Source organism: Eucalyptus grandis, chromosome 2 (genome assembly GCF_016545825.1).
Source record: "Eucalyptus grandis isolate ANBG69807.140 chromosome 2, ASM1654582v1, whole genome shotgun sequence".
NCBI classification, from domain to species: domain Eukaryota; kingdom Viridiplantae; phylum Streptophyta; class Magnoliopsida; order Myrtales; family Myrtaceae; genus Eucalyptus; species Eucalyptus grandis.
Window position 1 is genome coordinate 29,407,575 of NC_052613.1, and position 19,317 is coordinate 29,426,891.

The 19,317-nt window shown below is 41.4% G+C and overlaps 3 protein-coding genes across 23 annotated transcripts in view; all 3 read right to left on the reverse strand.

Annotated features, from left to right (window-relative positions):
* LOC104428262 overlaps nt 1-14,275 on the reverse strand; it is a 52,494-nt gene extending 38,219 nt beyond the window's left edge. For 3 of the 21 annotated variants that reach the window (XM_039306659.1, XM_039306658.1, XM_039306653.1), the window contains exons 1-8: nt 13,111-14,275; nt 12,242-12,305; nt 11,133-11,181; nt 10,607-11,042; nt 9,978-10,525; nt 9,355-9,826; nt 8,998-9,168; nt 8,184-8,807 (exon numbers count right to left, since the gene is read on the reverse strand). In XM_039306659.1, the coding sequence (XP_039162593.1) occupies nt 12,267-12,305; nt 13,111-14,148 (1,077 nt within the window). In that variant the 5' untranslated portion in view covers nt 14,149-14,275 and the 3' untranslated portion in view covers nt 8,184-8,807; nt 8,998-9,168; nt 9,355-9,826; ... (2 more) ...; nt 11,133-11,181; nt 12,242-12,266. Of the gene's footprint in view, nt 1-5,981; nt 7,243-7,825; nt 8,853-8,989; nt 9,169-9,354; nt 9,827-9,977; nt 10,526-10,606; nt 11,043-11,132; nt 11,182-11,268; nt 12,352-12,876 lie in introns of those variants that run through there. The other 18 variants (XM_039306657.1, XM_039306649.1, XM_039306652.1 and 15 more) reach the window with 18 other exon arrangements.
* On the reverse strand, nt 7-1,302 carry LOC104430073 (universal stress protein A-like protein). The gene is made up of 4 exons (XM_039306673.1): nt 1,118-1,302; nt 903-1,009; nt 678-796; nt 7-144 (listed from the first exon to the last, which is right to left on the reverse strand). Exons 1-4 carry the CDS (start codon nt 1,293-1,295, stop codon nt 51-53), a joined length of 498 nt encoding a protein of 165 aa, XP_039162607.1. The 5' UTR covers nt 1,296-1,302; the 3' UTR covers nt 7-50.
* A 396-nt stretch (nt 14,276-14,671) lies between the features above and the next one.
* On the reverse strand, nt 14,672-18,670 carry LOC104428266 (TMV resistance protein N-like). The gene is made up of 4 exons (XM_039306646.1): nt 17,857-18,670; nt 15,614-16,750; nt 15,191-15,472; nt 14,672-14,845 (listed from the first exon to the last, which is right to left on the reverse strand). Exons 1-2 carry the CDS (start codon nt 18,528-18,530, stop codon nt 15,763-15,765), a joined length of 1,662 nt encoding a protein of 553 aa, XP_039162580.1. The 5' UTR covers nt 18,531-18,670; the 3' UTR covers nt 14,672-14,845; nt 15,191-15,472; nt 15,614-15,762.
* Nucleotides 18,671-19,317: the final 647 nt, after the last annotated feature.

The following is a 19,317-nucleotide window of genomic DNA, read 5'->3' on the forward strand; positions in this document are numbered from 1 at the left end:
TAGAAGACAACCTAGGACTAGGACACAACACAGGAAGTATAGATCGAGTTTCAGTTGTTCCTGCTGGTTTTGGGCCTCTTCACTACCAGCACGAGACACTTGACGTTCTGAGCGCAGTGATAGCTCACGCTCCCCAGAAAGGCCCTGTGACGTTTCACCAAATTACAATTAAGTATTGACACAGATGCCACAATCTACCCACAAAAAACAAAGGAAGGATTTCAATTAAGAGTAAATCCCTCATTCTACTAATTCGAATAAATCATTGAATATCGAATCAGTCTAAGAGACTTTAAGATCGCCCACATGTAGGTAAGGACAACCTTCAACTAGGATAAGCAAGAAATAATATATATCCGCTAGAGATAGATTTTGAACTCAGAAGTTCAGGAAATCCATCACGCCTTAATCAATATTCCACAAATAGTTCACATGACACGTTTTTTCAAACAATAGTTACGGTACTTCAAATTTGGCCTTGTTATGGAAAATTGATATGGTAGGTTCTAAATTCTTAATGTACTACCTATCCCATGTCCATCATAAAACCAATTACCCATACTTTCAATGTTAACATTATCTTAAGCTAAGGCTACATAATACATGTCTTCCCTCTTAGGTGATTGATTATTAGAGCCGATGTACGGAGTTTTGAGTGATTAAACAAAATGAAGTACCTTTTTATAAGACCGTAACCATGGCTCCCCATCACCAAAACATCAGGCACCAACTTCTGCGCCACGCTGCAGATTACATCTCTTGCATCCCCATTCTCCACTCTCGTCTCCACCGCGACCTATCCACCAACAATAGCAACCACACCCGGGGCACGCAATCCCATTGATCCTTAAGACATTTTCACTTATCGAAACTTGGAAATTTATGCCTCAACAATAACTCACCTCACCAAAATCATGGCAGATCTTCTTAGCCTTGGCCATAACACGGTCGGCCATCTCATTGTTGTGCCTCTCCATGGTGGCCACTATGTCCGAGGAAAACAAGTACCCTGAACAAAGAACGAAATGGAAAAAGAAAACGTGAAAACCACTCTATAATCGCAGGAGATGGTCATCAGAGAAGAAGAAGAAGAACATGTTGACGTTTAGTTTTTTACCTGTGCCGTCGAGGGCTGTGTAGGCAGAACGAAGGGGCTTTGCGTAGAGGAGGACGAGGGTGTCCTTGGAGTTCTCGGAGACGACGTTCTTGAGACAACACGACGAGGCGTGCATGCTCTCCTCGCTCTCGTCCACCGCCACCAGTATCTTCCTCTCTCTCGCTACCGTTTCAGCCATCCCCCTCTCTCAGATGTTCTGTCCTTTCTTGGTACGATTTATGGACAAACTGAAGAGTTCGATGGCTTGTTGGATTCAAGGTAAGATGTGGTGAAGAGGGTAATTTATAGGGGAGAGAGAGAGAGAGAGAGATGTTGTTTTGTTGTGTGCTGGTGAGAATCAGAATCTATTAGCCTTGTGTTCTTTAGAGCAGATTGAGTTTGATGGTTTTCATTTCTGAAGACAGTGGGCTCTTTTGTTTTAAATTTTGAAGACTGAGCAAGAAAAGAATAATCATTCAGAAGCTGACTTGGTTTTCTTTTTCCTTTGTTTTTCTTCTTTCTTGCTTGGAAATTTTGTTGGATAAGTTCCCCCCGACGTGCCTTGAGGACGTTGACCTTTTGAGCCGATCAACGTGGTGACATCATAATTTAGATTTTTTGGACCAATCTGGATTGTCTTTTCTCTTTGCCTATCGGAACCCAGTCAGATTGGTTGCGTTGTAATTTGGTCTGTTTAATTTCGAATTTGATAGTATGGTGGATTTACTAGGGGAAAATCATTCAAAAAGTCTAGAATCTATTAACTTTTTATTAATTGAGTTCATCCGATTTATTTTGATTGGAAATTGTTAACATTAAGCCTTTGCTCATGGCAATCACAACGATTAGCACATCTTAAAAAGCAACACGTTTTGATTTTGATAGTCGATTCCAATCCTGATTATTTATAATTGTAATTTCCACCGCTTGAGGAAGATAAATCTAGTATGGTTCCTTGTGGATTTCAACATAAGGCATGATAAAAAGCAAAAGAGCGCTTAGAGATGACCTTGAATTAAGAATGAATTGGATGATAGCTCTCCTCTTAAGATTGGATGAGTTATTATTGTAATTGAAGCTTAGGTGTCAGCCCTGGAATCACAGGAAGCTTAAGGAGAGCCAAGCATATCATCTTCACCGGTTGGTGAATGTAAAAAGGGAAAAGAAAAGCTAATTAGACAGAGTTCATCTTCCTTACAAGTAATATCACTTCCGTTTGATTATAAAAATATTAATCTTCAGTAGTTTTGTTTTTAAATCTCTGATTTGATCATAATGGAATCTTGAACTCTTGCCTTTCTTTTTTAGGGAAGCAAACTCGCTTTTGAATAAAAGAAAGTAAAAGAAATCAAGAAATATTAGGGAGTGATGAGAAGATAACTTTGTTTAACAATCTTATTATGATATATTGAATAACTTCTTGTATTTATACCATGATTTATAGTTTATTTCATTATGAACCCGGAATATTCATAAAATGAGTTCTGATACAACACATGGTCACATATTCCAACTTTTTGTTGTACTAGCTAAATGAGTTCATAAAATGAGTTCTGAATATTCATAACTTTTTGTTTCTGATACAACATGTATTTATACCATGATTTATATTTTATTTCATTGCATTACTTTTGGTTGTACTACCTATTCTACTAGCTTGTGAGACCGATTTAGTTTTCCAGCTCGGCATTCTTTTCAGGGCTCTTTCCTTCACAAAGCCAAGAGCTTCACGTTTAGATCTACCCCATAGAATAGGAAGACCCAAATAGTTACCAGGGTTCTGAATAACGTTGATTCCCTGGACTGTGCTTACCTCTGTTCTCAACTTTGCACCCGTGTTAGGACTGAAGCATATACAGGACTTTTGCAAGATAATCCTGCGGACAAGAGTGCAATACAGTCAACAATCTTTTGGGAACATCCGCAGTTCAAACAGGGTCAGCAACAACAAAGAATAGGAAGCCATATGTAAAGAGAAGGTGGGCTCAGGGCTCTCCTTTTTAAGCTTAATTCCCCGACGCTAACACTCCTACAGAGCATTGTTGAGTACATGGGATAAAACATCAGCCACAATTGTGCATAATGAGGGTGAGTATATGTGCTTGATCGTCTGTGACTCGTCGGCCACAGCCTCGTTGACCTCGAACGGATCACCGTCGGAGCTCCCAAGGGTGATCTTCCTCATCGACTGCATTTGTGTCCTCGCCTCTCCCATTGGTGTGCATTCGCAGTGGTGACCATGGTTCCTCAGATTGCGATCGTACTTCAATGTCAATTGAGTACTGCAAGAAGCACGCCGAGTTTGCCAAGTCCGAAGATGGCACCATCGAGGACGTCCTCAAAGGCCTGGGTCGCTGAGCTTGTCGAAGTTGACCAGGCTACTCTCTTCAAACTCATCCTGAGTAGTCGATTCTTTAGTTCCTCAAACGGCCCTTTAGTTTTTGGCGGTGTATTCAGTTTCAGGTTTGACTTTAGAGCGTTGACTTGAGTGTCTTCGCTAATTATCCATTAAGCTCTGGGCGTCGGTTCTTGTTGGTTTGGCTCGCTACGGACAATGTTATGGACAATGTTGGTATGGCTCGCTAAGCGTTGACTTGAGTGTACCTCCCGCTCTATTTTAATACACGGATACTAGTGGGAATCAAGGCAAAAATTTTGGCAAAGTGTTAATACACTGTCTCTCTCTATCATACCCTCTGCTGCCCTTTCAACGGAACCGCGCGAAACACCCTACCACACGTGGGGAACGGGACAGGGACGGTGCAGGTTCCTAGTTCGCCGGCTGGGGATTGGACTCGCCCCTATGCCCATCCCTAATGGTGAGCTCTCATATTTGTGGGAACATTGGCATTTGGCTCCTTTTTCCGGTTTCAATGCCGATTTTATCTTTGCGAAATATTTGCCATGCAATTTCTCATGCATTTTGTGGACTAATTTTCAGCGGTGTACGATGTAGATCGTGATGGGAATGGAGAAGAGGGGCGGACGACGTTTTCAAGAAAAGGCGGTTTCGTTCTTTTGATATGGGAAACTCTCCTCTAGATTACGCTGATGATCTATTGGATGTTGATCCTCTGTAAAGTATTCGTAAAAAAGGAACGTGGAACGTGTGTGGTCATCGTCCAACGGCCATGTCACAGGTGAGCTGAGAGCAATTGAGACGAAGTGATCAACTGCATTTCAGGTTTGCTCCGCGAAAATTCTTTGCCTAAGCTCCCACTGACATGTCTTGGGGACGTTGACCTTTCAACATTTTTTCTTTTTCTTTTTTGTCTTTTAACTTACCTATGGAACCCATTCAGATTCCGCTGCATTATGATTTGTTCCGGTTAAATTCAAGTTCAATAAGGGTGCAAACGATAATCATTTTGTTCCCGATAATATTTTCTTGTAAGAAATAGATTTTTCTATTTCTATTCATTGGATGAGTTGATGAACAAAAACATGCATTTGATAACAATACATAATTTACATTCTCGAAATAGAAATTTGTTTGATAGGTCTTAAAATTTCTTGGTGGCAGCCGATGAAAGGTGGTGATTGGTGGCTGGCAAGTGGGTAGCGAGTGGAGGGCGATGACCAATAGCTGGCGAAGGGCAGGTGACCAGTGGAGGGCGGCGACGGCCGGTGGAGGTAGCGACAAGGATGAGTGATGTAAAAGTGTTTTTGTTCCCCGGAACAAAAATTTCTGTTCTTTTGTTCCGGGGAACAAAAATAGAATAGAAACATGCTTGGTAAAACTTTTGTTCCCAAGAACAAATTTGGAACAGAAACAAGGAGTAGAAAAGAGTAACTTCTTGTTCCCAAGATCAATCTCAGGAACAATTTTGAGAAACAAATTTTCTCTCTTCTTTTTTCTTTCCTTCTTCTTCCTTTTGGCCGGTCGCCGGCCTCGACCATGGTCAGCGACTAGCCGTAGAGGGCCAGCAACCTCGCCAGAGAGTTGCCAGGCCACTGGCAAGCGATGCCACCCAACGTTGGCTTGGCGAGGCCGAGCCTCGCCGGTGGTTGGGCGAGCTCGGCCTCGCCTTGGCTGGGCAAGCTCCAAGGCGAGGCCGACCTTGCGTCACTTGGGCGAGCTTGAGCCTCGCCGGTGGCTTGGCGAGGCTCACCTGGCCATTGAGGCCACCGGCGAGGCCCATATCTAGTGAGGGCCGAGCCTTGCGGTGGCTTGGCGAGCTCCGGCGAGCTCGCCGGCCCTCGCAAAGTGGCTGGTGAAGCTTCGGCAAGCTCGTCGGACCTCGCTGGTCGCCGACCGCCGGCCACCGGTCACAAAGAATAAAGAAGGAAAAAAAGAAGAAAAAAGGAAAAATATTAAAAATTAAAAAGAAATAACAAAATTATACAAGTTTATCAAACGTATTTATATTCTGGAATATAATTTTTTGCAATTACCAAGCGCGTTCTTATACTCGAGAAATTATTCCACAAATAAAAACAAAAAAAAAACTATTTATGTTAAAAAATTATTCCCCGGAACAGAATGATTACCAAACGCACCTTAAAAGTTTTTATTTCTGTTTTTGTTCTAGAAAAGAAAATTAGAAAATTTATACTTCTCATTTTTCTTCCAAACCTATTTCTAGGTGCAAAATTTGTTCTGAAAATAAAAAAAATGAAATTACATCACCAAACGGATTTCTATTCCAAACCTATTCTCGAGAACAGAAAAATAGAGAAACAAAACTATTATCATTCGCGCCCTATGAGGAAATGCATTTCTAGCAAAGATCTAGTTCGGTGGGCTTCTGGTAATCTTCATATATTGGTGATGAAAAGTTAAGAATAGATTTCCCATATCATAATTTGAAAATCTTGACTCTGCATTTTTCCAATCTCATCATCCATTGTGTGTAAGACATGACAAGTAGTAAATCTCAAAAAGTCTTCTCAAAACCACGTTGTAAGTGAGGTCGAGTTTTATATGGGACAAGAAGAAAAGTGACAACGTAAGCCATGCTTTGTAATGCAAATTACAATTGAGTTCGCGTTTCTCCATCAAATTTTCAAATATTAATTTTAAATGAAACTATATATTATATACTAATTTACATTGCTTCAAGTAGACTTTCTCCGAGCATAGCTGCTCTCGCCAGTTAGATTCACTGCCCAAATAGACTGCCCTTTAAGCAAGAAACGGCTAAGCCAGGCCACCCGAATGGATCCAACCTGCAACAAAATCTCCTTGAGTTCTTCAATAGACAAGCAAGATTTCAAGGCCCTAGTTTCCTCAATCCTGAACCACCCTTAAACCTGGGGTGACATGCATCATCCAAGCAACTTTTGAACCTCGAGCGTTTTTAGATTCTCCCTTCCAAAAGGGTTACACTTGCTTTCCATCATATTGATAACTTTTTTGGCAACAAAAAAATTTGACTCCAAAAAATTCACCAAGCTGCTACTTCCTTAATGAGTTGCAATCTTTCAGCGAGACAGAGATGCCTAATTGTCCAAGACCTCATTCGAAGAGTAATCTTGTCCAGCAAAGTTTTACACTGTCATCACTCACGTTCCCAAAATCAGAGGAAGGCCAAGGTACTAACTGGCAATTGGCCCTTTTTAAAGCCACCAAGAGATGTATATCATCCACTAGCTGCCGCTTAATACCAGCTACATATATATATATCTCCGTCTTAAGGGGACTAATACTAAGACCTGACGTGTGCTTAAGTCTCTGAAGCAAGGCCAATAGTTTCATTCAAGAATCCATATCCCCTTTGGAAAATATCATCAAATCGTCAGCAAGTTTCCCCTTAGAGCACTGAGAACGGTATTTTAATTTGCCATGACATGCAGAATTATTGAACAGTTCTGGAAAAACCTCCATCACCATAACAAAAAATGCAAGAAAGGATCGACCTGCCTTAGTCCTTTCTCACCCTTGAAAAAGCCGTCAAGACCTCCCTCCAATGTCAGAAGATACAGAGGAACGCTCTGTAGCTTAGCCTAGACAACAGTTTTCACATCATAGACCTCCTAACTTTGCAGTTCAAGCTTCCATTTTCTTAGCACAAGAAGATAGTGCGCAATGTTCTGGAAGAGGAAAAGTTCATAAGGAACATTCCGATCTCAATCTCCTCTTGTCCCCACAGCATATTCACCGTAGCAGAAATAAATCCAATACTCTTTCTTGCCAAGACCTTGCCCTACAAGAGAAGAATTCCATTTTTCAGTGCTGTTATCTATGACAGATTTAGGAACTAAAACATGCTTAACACCATCGACAATTTTAGGTACGTGGTACATCATGTGTAACGTCCTAGATTGCCGATATGCTCTTTTCTATACGAGTTCGTATTCGGATCTTACTTTTTGCCCAAGGATACCTTTTTGGTTCTCTTCCTATTTCTTCCGTTAGAACTCACTATCACAATCAAATAAGCACTTTTCATTGATCAAATGGGAAACTTTGCACGTCTTGCATATTTTCAATGATGAAGATGAATTGTTTCCATTTCAATTTTTCGCAGATGAAAGCAAAACTGCACAATTTAGAAAGAGAAAAATTCATCTCTTTTCTCGCCCAGAAATATTCTCTGGAATAGTCTCGAAGCGGTCTTAGATCCAAGCCTACAGGAACTCGGTGGAATGTTACGTGGAAAACAAGGTCCCACATTGGCGATAGAAGAACCTTTTCTATATACCGTCAAGATTGTGGGCTTTGTGACTAATGGTTACCATATAATATTTCAGATCAAAAAGAGCAAAGCTGACAGGAGAAACTTTGGATCTCGCAAACTAAGTAATATACTCACAAATTTTGTAAAGCAAAGAAAAGTCTACTAAGCATATCAGAACAGTAAACTGACAAATCAAGGGATGATGTATTTGGGACAAAGAGAATGCCAAACAATTCTTGAAGAAGAGAGCAAAAGCCTTACAATTCTTGAGGAAGAACCCCTGTATTGAGGTACTTCCTAAGATCAGCTTGCGTGACCCATAGGGAGAAGACATGTCCAATCGGCAGCCCCATCTTGATGGTGCACAACTTCATTCAAATATGAAAGGACAATCAACAAAAAAACAATAGAGAAAATCGCAGTGATCATGCATAATATAAGTTGCTGATGCATCCTGGGCAGCTTACCCCTAGAACTAGACATTCTCATACCCCCAAGACATTCTCCTCGCATCAAGTATCATGAATTTCCTTCTTTTTTATACTTCGCATGTGATGACTGGCTTGTGTGGGCCAGAGCTTCGCGCTCCTGAAGCACCGAAAACTCTTTTGGGGGATGGGACTCTCCATTTATACAGCTGGATAACTTGCACAATTGAACATTGCTCTTCTCTTTGCAGCCACAACGCGCCAAACCAATCCCCACTTCATCACATCACGAATCTTGTACCATGCCACCTTGGGTCTTGCAATCCTAGAATTATGGACTCCATAACCCGTGCAAGATGGGCAGATCCCAAAATCTGCCCTGCTGCTCGACTCAATGATGGAAGTATGCTCCGGTGCCACATTAAATTGCCAGGGATTGAAGATGGCACTTGGAAAAGCTCGTCAGGAGACAAATGGATGTTCGGCGCAAACGATCGTGTGTAACCGGGAAGATGACTGCTTTCGCCAGCACTCAAACTGGACAAAAAGTCCTCCCTTGCCAAGCCGTTGAATTACAGTCGGATCAAAGATTTTTGCAGTGATATGACTGTGGCCCCAGACAACCTAATTGCCTGATCTCTGTGACATTGTAGCAGCACGATGCTGAAACCAGTGAGTAACTAAATTCAGGAGTCACTTCTGGTCTATCTGAATAATGATGCATTTCAGTTTCAGCTACCATAGACGTGCAAAAAGGTGGATGTGCCAATAAAGAAATGGGAACACTGAATTGTGAAAGATTAAGGAGGCCAAAAAGGAAAAGATAGATGGAAGTGATGTAATACCACAATACCTTGGTTTAGCTCTGTGTAAAATAGATGATGAAGAGGCAGGCTCAGGCCAATTGACGGCTCTGTAGGAAAATTAGTTGGGGCTCTCAGAAGAGAGACGCTGGGCAGGGCATCGAGCGCCACCATTGATTGTTGTTATTGTAAGCTAGCCATTTCAAGTTCTGCAACAAAATCTGTCAACCGAGCAGCAGGTTCAATCAAGTCCAAAATCAAACAGGTACTTTTTTAAGAGAAGTGCTTGCGGTATATATTCTGCCATGGAAGCAGACTAATCCGATAAATACAGGCCCTTTCTATAGGTCCAGATAGATTCACACTCAGCTACTAGATAGAGATGTTTCGGGTTATGATTCATGTACCTTCTGAGAGTGGGCCAATATGTCTACCGACTGGTAAATTTGGCCATCGAGTGCTGCTTGAGCAACTTTCATGACTGAATTGAACACTATACTGGCCTTGTTCAAAGCTTGGTAGAAATACATGTTGTCATCATTGACCACACAGGAGCTGGCGTGTCTGACGATCATATCCCATGTCCGCTTGGTGATCCCATTTCCAAGTACCTGAAATAACATCGCACACAAAAGAAGTAGCACGATTTGATATTGAACAATGCTTAGAATAACGTGAACTGGAAAAAAGGGAAATTAGTAGTGCTCGAAGAGTAAGAGTCACTTTGTTTCTTAGAAAGGCGCATCCACTTCGTACAGCTGGAGGAAACAGTGTTGATTCCTCTCGAAGTCATGCACTTGTGCAGAGCGCTGTCTTTGGCTATTTTCTGCAAATGCCATACTTCGTCGCTCAGTGATTGTGGATAGTGCTTCTTGTTCACTGCGCATAACAGAGAAAACTTGTCAGTCAGTCTTTCTATGGTCCACATACAGAGTTGATGATTGGAATTAAATTGTTATTGTAAAATGATAGGCATTGCAAACTTACACCCTCCTCGATGATATTTAACAATGAAAGTTTCACTTCTCACCTCACTTATTCTTATTTCTGCAGAAACCTTTTGAACAGCTCGAGCTCATTTCTTGACTTCTCATCCAGCTCGAGCTGTCAGTGATGATTAAATTACGAAGGCAACCAATTTCCCCTTGCAAGATCACAGTCACCAACCCGGTTATCAATGGCCTTTTCCCTTCCCTTTCACAAATGATATTGTAATTGAATTCCTTCTCGGTCCAATCCTCTCCCTCGTCTGACCCAAAATCGCCATCAAGGATGACAATTTTGAGCTTTACGGAAGATAGAGGGCCACTCATAACCCTCTCATTGGTCCTGCCATCTACTAGTTCGATCCTCAGAGGAGCACCATCCCCGGTGCTTATCTGACTGCTAGTGAAGATGGTTGCCAGTAATTTGGTAACAAAATGCAGTTGCAAACTGCTTGTGCTTCCCTTATTCTTTTTTCTGCAACAGTGTTGATTCCTCTCAAAGTCATGTGCTTGCGTAGAGTGCCGTCTTTGGCTATTTTATCGAAACACCATTCTTCATTGCTAAAAAATGGAGGGTGGTGCTTCTTGTTCACTGCACATAACAGAGGAAACTTGTCAATCTTTAAGTCTTTTTAAGGTCCACAAATATTATCAATGACAAATCCAACTCAACTAAGGATTGTAATTTCCAAACTTGAGTCTGGAAGTTCCTCTATCTTTGTACACCCTGATAAATCCAACCGCCTAAGTTTCACTAGCTCTCCGATCGAGTATGGCAGTTTGCTAATCTGCTTATGTGATACATCAAAGGTCAACAGTGACCACAAATTACCAAATCTCTTCGAAAGTTCATGTAGTGTATTAGGCATGAAAATCTATGTTAAAGCTTGTAGATATCCTATCTCTTCAGGTAACTCTTCAAAAGAGTCACATCCCTTCAGGTTCAAAGCAGTTAGGAGCTTTAATTTACCAATGGATGGGTCAATTTCAATTAAGTTGTGAAAACCTTCAAGATTCAATCTCTCCAAGGACGCTGACATAGATAAATAAGGTGTTCTCATTAAGTATTCGCAATTGTTGAGATCTAGTACTTCTAGTTTACTTGCCACCTGCAAAACAAAATATATACTAAGAAATTATTTGCAGGAAAAAAAAAACGACAAGTAATGATACATGTATGCAAGGAGTAAGATTCGTACTATATTATGATTTGATTCCAGCCAATCCATTTCTCTGAAACATCGCTATCTGAAAGGTCAAGAACGACTAAATTAGTCAGATGAAAGTTTGTTGGCACAAAGGGCACCATCGCCAGGAGAAACTATATTTTTTTCCTTTGCACATGTAGCAGCAGCAGGCACAACATTCAAGCAAAGTTGCTAGAGGAAGTGTCTTGTCTTGAGGAGAGTCAACTCCCTGTGCTAACTTCCAATTTATAACATCAATAGTATGAGAGCTTGAGGATCTAGGCTTTAGTAGATGTTTCTTTCTTTTCTGCATGGTAAAGTGGTAGAGACTTTACTGAAGAACAACCAATCCTGTTCCAGGGCCCAATCATTTGGTCATCTGAACTTCTCAACCTTATGTGATTTCTCAACACCAGTCACTGCTTCTCCTACCACATGCTGTCTTTAATGGGGTTTAAGTTCCAAGTCTTAGTATCTGCATCAATTAGAGACTCCATTCTTAATTCCTTTATCACCTGAGTCAGATTGAAGGATGCAGCATCAAGTCTGAACTCTCCTTCACCAACCTATCCTCCCCAACTTTGACTGATTTCCCATTAGCAATTTATTATAACATGCCTTCCTTAATTAGATCTCTCCTTCCAAAACTCTACTCTATCCCCAAGACATTCTGCCACCTCTTCTAATTTCCATGAAGCTACAAAGGGTGGAGCGCTTGAAATATTTGCACCCAGAATTCTGAGGGGTTGCTTTGGATTCTCCAAGCAAGCTTAGCAAGGAGGGTTCTGTCAAACTGTGATAAACTAAAGACTCATTCTAACTTTGCTTCGGTTAAGCTTTCCCAACCAAAAATTGGCTATAGCTGCATCCACTTCTTCATGCCACTTCTTTGGAAACTTGAAACAAGACATGGACTAAGTTTGTACAGCATAAGCCACTGTTTTTACCTAATCTCCTTACCAGCTTGTGACAACAATTTAGATTTTCAGCTAGGCATCTTTGTCAAGACTCTATCCTTAAAAAAGCCAAGAGCTTCATGTTTGGATCTACCCCCATAGAATAGGTAGACCCATATAGTTACCAGGGTTCTGAATACCATTCATTCCCTGGACGGTGCGTACCTCTGTTATGAACTCTGCACCCATGTCAGGACTGAATCATATACTGGAATTTTGCAAGATAATCCTGGGGATCGAGCAGTGCAATACAGTCAAGAATCTTTTTCGAACATCTGCAGTTCAATCAGGGTTAGTAACAAGAAAGAATAGGGAGTCATATGTAAAGAGAATGTGGGCTCAGGGCACTCCTTTTTAAGCTTAATTCCCCAAAGCCAACCCTCCTACACAGAATTGGTGAGCATATGGGATATAACATCAGCCACAATTGTGAATAAAGAGGGTTAGTATATGTGCTTGACCGTCTGCGACTCGACCGCCACAGCCTCGCTGACCTCGAACAACTCGGTGCCCCCCCTTATCAGACAGTCACCACGCAACGCAGACAAATCCCCCTCCTCTCTCTCTCTCTCTCTCTCTCTCTCTCTCTCTCTCTCTCTTGTAAGAAGCTGAGAGAAACTCCAACCATCCTCTCTCTCCCTCTCTCTCTATCTCTCTAGCCCTTCCCCCATCTCTCGCTGCGAGATTTTCACGTTCCGTGTTCAGTTTCTCCGTTTCAAACAAAACAAGCGAGAGAAAAACAGGGTTCGACCACACTCGTTTGAGTGGAAACTCATCTATAACAAAGACAAAAGGAGGAATAGAATGGAAATCATGGACAGCAATCAATGAACTGAGTACTATGTTCAAGAGCTGATCAAAATTGGACAATGTTTTGGCATCATATGAGCGTGCCTCGTTCACTTCCATAGCTTCATCACCAATATTTGTCCGGGAGAAAGCCTTTTTCATAGAACAAAAAAACTGAACAACAACAAAACAAACAAAATGGCTACACCAAGCACAACAACCAAGCCATGTTCTAAATTCCTTACTGGCGCAACATCCGGGTGTCCCTGTAATACTTGCTGGACTTCCATCGGGTCAGATTTCCATAACCCCTCGAAAAGCATCTCACAATAGCAACCCCGGCCACGTTTACAATAATTGCGACGGTCGGGCAACCGCTTGCAACGGACAATCAGGCAACATTCTAAATCCAAATTCGAGGTGTCCACCAAACTCTCCAAAGACCTGCAATCGTGAATCCGCAAACACTTTAGAGATTCCAAGCGTTCCAAACCTTCCATGCTTCTTAGCTTCGGACATTTTCCCACTCGAAGCTCCCTTAGCTTCCTCGATTTCGATAGGTCTGGCATCGTTTCGATTGACCTACAATATGCGACCGCAAGGGATGAAAGGGATCCCAATTCTTCGAGGCCGCGAATCTCGACTAGTAGCTTGCATTCGAACAGATCTACCTCTTGCAGATTATTCATATGCGACGGCTCAAGTGCTTTTGTGGGGTGATGCCACCATTGACGAATCCTCGGACGGTATCTGGAGAAGAATCTCCTCTTTCTCAGCCGAAACCGTTCGATCCGTCTTGAAAGCGTGTAATCCTGCAGAAGGAGTTTCTCCAACTCCGAATCACATATACCAACGAATATCGGCATCCACCAACTATTGACTGTATAGCACTGAGTTGAGGTCACCAGTTCTCGAAGTAATGACTCTCTTAAACTAGACGGGAGCTGGAGGAAGAACCGCATGTTTGGGGAGGCCAATATTCGTTTTTCCAGCGTAGATTGGGTACAACCGAGTCTATAGAGAAAAGCAATGACATTCTCCAGCTCACCAAGGGGGTCCCACGTTGGATCCCAAAACCGTCTGCTATCCCGTGCGGCTATCTCAAGTTTCTGGATATTAGAGACGAGACTCGCCACAGTAGGTAATCCGATTATTTGGCTCCATGAGTCTGGCATTTTCAAACAGTACAGCTCACTTCTGATGAACTTAGTATGATAAGTCAGTAACTGAACCATCCAGATCGCACTAGGTAATTTTGTCAACCCTCCCTTAATGTCCCTCATCTTAAGTGTTGTCAGTTGCTTTAGATTGCTGAATGAATCCGGTAGGTGATCAACATTCGTTTCTAACAAATTCAACTCGATTAATGATTGTAATTTCCCAATCGACTCTGGAAGTTTCTTTATGTTCCGACAACCACATAAGGTCAAAATCTCCAAAGACACCAATGTAGATAAATCGGGCAATCTCCTTAAGTTATAGCAATAGCTGAGATTTAAGACTTTTAGTTTCCTTAGTGCCTGCAAAACAATAATATTTATTGAGAAATGACCTACAAAAAAATATAAAAAGAAATGATTTATGAATACAAGGAGTGAGACTCGTATCGTACTTCGATCCAATCGATACTTTCCAAAAGTATACAATATGTTAATCTCAAAATCTCCAAAGACACCAATGTAGATAAATCAGGTGTTCTCCTTAAGTGACGGCAGTAGCTAAGATCTAGGACTTTTAGTTTCCTTGGTGCCTGCAAAACAATAATATTTATTGAGAAATGACCTACAACAAAATATAAAAAGAAATGATTTATGAATACAAGGAGTGAGACTCGTATCGTACTTCGATCCAATCGATACTTTCCAAAAGTTCACAATCTATTAATTTCAAAATCTCCAAAGACACCAATGTAGATAAATCAGGTGTTCTCCTCAAGTTATAGCAATAGCTGAGATCTAGGACTTTTAGTTTCCTTGCCGCCTGCAAAACAATTCGATAAAATATTTTTTGAGAAACGGCCTACAAAAAAAAAAAAAATGAAAAGAAGCGATTTACGTATATAAGAAGTGAGACTTGTATCGTACTTTAATCAAATCAATACTTTCCAAAATTCGACAACTATATAAGCTCAAAATCTCCAAAGGCACCGACATAGATAAATCTAGTGTTCTCCTTAAGTTATAGCAGCCTTTAAGATCTAGGACGTTTAATTTCCTTGCTGCTTGCAGAACAATTTGATATAACATTTATTGAGAAATGACCTAAAAAGAAAAAAAAATTAAAAGAAACGATTTATGAATACAAGGAGTGAGACTCGTATCATACCTTGATCCAATCAATATTTTTTTCTGAAATGTCACTGGATCGAAGGTCAAGAACGACTAAATTAGTTGGACAAAAGTTTTTTGCCTCAAGCGTAGAAGAATAATAACAGTTAGAAAACCATCTTAAATTTGAGAGAAGATTATTGAAATCTCCAACGAAGGACACCCTTCTCCCACGAAAGAACCGCAGGTTTCGTAAATCAGCAAATTGATCATCCTTCAGAATAATGACTTCCTGATCAAATCCAAATCCAACTGACAGTGCTTCTATTTTCTTACTTCCCTGAGAATGGAAACACCAAGAAGTCCACGTGTGATGGTCAAAATCAAGCAACTGCAAGCGCCAATAGCATTTAAATTTTCCTTTTGCAAGAATAATCTACAAAAATTCACATGAAATTAAATTGCTATACCCTTTCTATACCTTTTTTTGCTTCACAATGTTCAAGCCATCCTCATGATTCCACACTCTACTACGCTTACAGGATTCTTTGTTCTCCTGACGTACAATTTCCCTTCCAAGGTCTCGCACTTGATCATGCATCGAAAAAGTATTGCCATCTTTAATTTTGATCAAGGACATGAGCAAGAGGACCTTAATGGCAACGTCTGGATGGTATCCATAGGCATCCCACATACGAAGAGGGTATGTTTTATCCTCATTAACAAAAAAAAACAAGCTATATCCAAAAATACTTGCTTTTGTTCATTATTTAACTTATCAAAAGATATCATCAATTTACTTTGGACTTCATCGGGAGGAGCATCTTTTAGCTTCTTCAACGTGGCTTCCCAGAATTCTTTGGGTTCATTGTTAAGGGATGAACCTATAACCTCAAGGGCTAAAGGAAGCATTCCCAAAGTGGAGACAATCTCATTTGAAAGGGAGCCATAATGATCTGGTGGAGAGTCTCTTCTAAAGGCATGCTTACGAAAAAGCTTAAGAGCATCTTCAAATTCTAGTTCACGTACTTCGTAAGTCAAAACTTTTGTAGACTTTTCTAAATGGCCTTCACCTGTTGCTTCTCCCACAATCCTTAAGACCCTTTGGTCCCTAGTAGTTATGATAATCCTACTACCAGAACCGAACCAATCACCTTCTTTTGCTAGACTTTTGAGTTGCTCTTTCCCGTCCACGTCATCCAAGACGATGAGAACTTTTCTATCCCCAAGAACTCTCTTTATCATGTTGATCCCCTCATCCGTGTGTTGAATATTGTCAAGATGAGAACTAGAACCAAGGAACTTGGATAGCAACAATTTTTGCAAATATGGCAGTCCATTGCGTTGTGACAACTCTCGGACATCTGGAAGGAAATAACAATCTTTAAAGTGAGAAGACAGGCAGTTGAAAATGACATTGGCAAGTGTTGTTTTGCCAATTCCGCCCATTCCGTGGATTCCGAGAAATTGTACGCTACTAGATCTCAAATCCAACATTTTGATTATAGCTTCCACACGATCGTCAATTCCAACTAGATCTTCAGGCACAATCCTTTTATATCTGACTTTCAGCTTATCCAACACAGTTTTAATTATGGATTGTGTCAGATCTGCTTGCCTGCAAAAACGTAACAACCGTTCTAAGAATATACCTTATATTGCAAAACTACTCCCTAAGTGACTCAATTATCCTTCCAATTTGCAGAAATTACGCAAAAAAATCTAGACGCTAAAACAATCCAAATTTCCCCAGTCTATCTCCACTACCCCAATTTAGTCATCACCACCGTCGGCCCCTGCCATTACCAAGCCGCCGATAACGTTGCTCACCTCCCCGGGCCATCACTGTCACATTCGAGTGCCGCCTTCTGATGCACCCCATCCACCTGCCCATCTCGGCCTTGCCTCTCCTTCAAGTCAAGTGGGTTGCAGCCTTGCGACCACTGGGGATGGCTTTGCTGGCCTTCGCTAACGCTAGATTTGGGGTAGCCCAAGCTCGGCGACGCTGGATGTGGGCTTGGTGATCTTAGACCCGACATCCCGAGGCCGAATCCGACTCGCCATTGAGTGAGAGAAAGAAAGGGTGGGGGCCAGAAGGCTCGGCGGCGGCTTCTGGTGGCTTGGTGTCGGGCTGGTGACAAAGAAGTGGCAGGGACTGACGGAGAGCTGATGGCTGGCCGGCGGCTTGGTGGAGCTGCTAGGAGCGATCGCCACAATAGTGCCGAGAGCTTTTCACCTTTTTAAGTAATCATTTCATTCTAAATTCCTTAAACATCCACTGGCCCTTATACTTCTGTATTTTTATTCAATGCTTATGAAATCGAAAGTAAAAAATCGCACTGCCATATAAGTGAGGATGAAAGATACAAGAGGACACTACACAAAATCCCCTTAAATTACGGGTAGTACACATTTATTCTGAAACATTCAACTGTTATACAATATTTCCTGCACTTTTATTCTGTTAAAACTGTTATCTCTCTATTAGCTTTGTCGTTAGCAGTGTAGTGCACATGATTTTTATGCGATTGATATATTTTTATCTCAATTTTTAAGAAAACTCTTTTTCATACTTAAACACGGTGAAAAACGAAATAAAATTAGAAAATAGGAGAAAAATGAAAAGAATGAAATAATAATTTTTCATCCGCAACACTGCAATTAAACTAAATAGAGAGGAAAATGAGATCTACAAATGATAATTGAAAAGTTTTAGACATTTACCCTTCATCTTTCCTCCAGTTCCATCCCTTTATCTCGTCCACTTCAATGAGAGCCTTTTTCCATGATTCAACTTCAGTACGGAACTTTTTCTGGTGCGCTGAAAGATCTTTGCGGTATAAGTCTGTTTTGAGCTTGACATCGTCAGGCTCCACATCCAAGAAAATGGGCAAAATCTCTTTTTTCCCATTAGATTTGGAGGTGCACTCAACCATATATGCAAGCTCTCGGAGGCACCAGTGACTCGACGCATAATTCTCAGAGAATATGGGAACGTAGATCTTGGAGTTTTGGATGGCTTGTAGAAGTTCATCGCCGATTCTTTGACCGACATGGAGGGATTCATTATCCCTAAAGACGAGGATCCCGGTCTCAACCATGCCACGGTAAAGAAAATCGGTGAATCCATGACGGTTGTCTCGTCCATGAAAACTTAGAAAAACCTCGTAGAAAGGTCCATCTGATTCTCGAGAATTCGTCCCTTTTGCTGGCACTTCGCGCTTCTTCGAGGTCCGGCTGAGAAGGACGCAGAGGTATATAAGGAGAGCGATGGAGAGCGCAGAGAGGCTGAGGATTCCGATGAGGAAGTAGAGCTTGAGGCTGGGGCAGGGAGTCTCGCAGGTGAGCTCGTGAGGGAGAGAGCAGTCGAGAGGTCGGCGTTCGCTGGAAAACGCCATGTTTTCCAGCAGAGCGAAGAGCGAGAGAGTTGAAAAGGCCAAGGGAGTGCGTGAATGCGTGAGAATTCAAAGAATGAGAGCTCCGCGCAGAGTGAGAAAGAGAGAGAGAGAAAAAGCAGTGCAGAAGAGAAGAAAGTCACGTTTAACAATACTATTACGAAAGTGCCATTGTCATGGATTAGTGGTAATAAATCGCGAAATGTGAGAGTTGCATCTAAGCATGCCTCGATCCCGGCCTTAATCGCCCGATGGCCCACTCTAATTCATCCTGCTCCAGATGGAATCATCCTCAGCCGTTCGATCCGAATGCCTGCTTCCAAGTCAAACCTCGTCACACAACCAGCGGGGCCCAGAAAAGGAGAACGTGAAGGAAGGGCACATGAAATGAGGGTGTCCCCATCATCGAGGACCACTCAACGACGAGAGAAAGTAAGTCAAAAAGTCTTTCATCATCTTGCTTTTTAGCTGGAAAAAGAAAAGCCGACAAAATCCTCTCGAAAGAGAAGTGGAAAAGAAAGGCTCCGACGAGTGAAAGCAAACCAAAAGTCTTCCACCGCCTTGCACGGTTTGTAACCGATGCTACGGAGAAAATCGATAATAATTTAATAATTATACTGGAATTTGTGTTTAACTATGGGATTTAATATGGGGTCTGCATGGTTTTCTTAAATATTTTAAGAAAATCTAGATATCCGATAATGTTACATAAATTCAGTATAAATCGTACTCTTCAACTTGTTTATTAATTCTAAATAACTCATATTTATCAAATAGCATACGTGGTAAT

Bases quoted from the DNA above. Each gene is read 5' to 3' on its own strand.
- LOC104430073 (XM_039306673.1), bottom strand. From the start codon at position 1,295: ATGGCTGAAACGGTAGCGAGAGAGAGGAAGATACTGGTGGCGGTGGAC. The intron at 1,010-1,117 runs GTAAAAAACTAA...TTCTTTGTTCAG, and splicing joins CACAGCCCTCGACGGCACAG to GGTACTTGTTTTCCTCGGAC. The intron at 797-902 runs GTGAGTTATTGT...GTTGGTGGATAG, and splicing joins TCTGCCATGATTTTGGTGAG to GTCGCGGTGGAGACGAGAGT.
- LOC104428266 (XM_039306646.1), bottom strand. From the start codon at position 18,530: ATGGCGTTTTCCAGCGAACGCCGACCTCTCGACTGCTCTCTCCCTCAC. The intron at 16,751-17,856 runs GTAAATGTCTAA...ACGTTTTTGCAG, and splicing joins AACTGGAGGAAAGATGAAGG to GCAAGCAGATCTGACACAAT.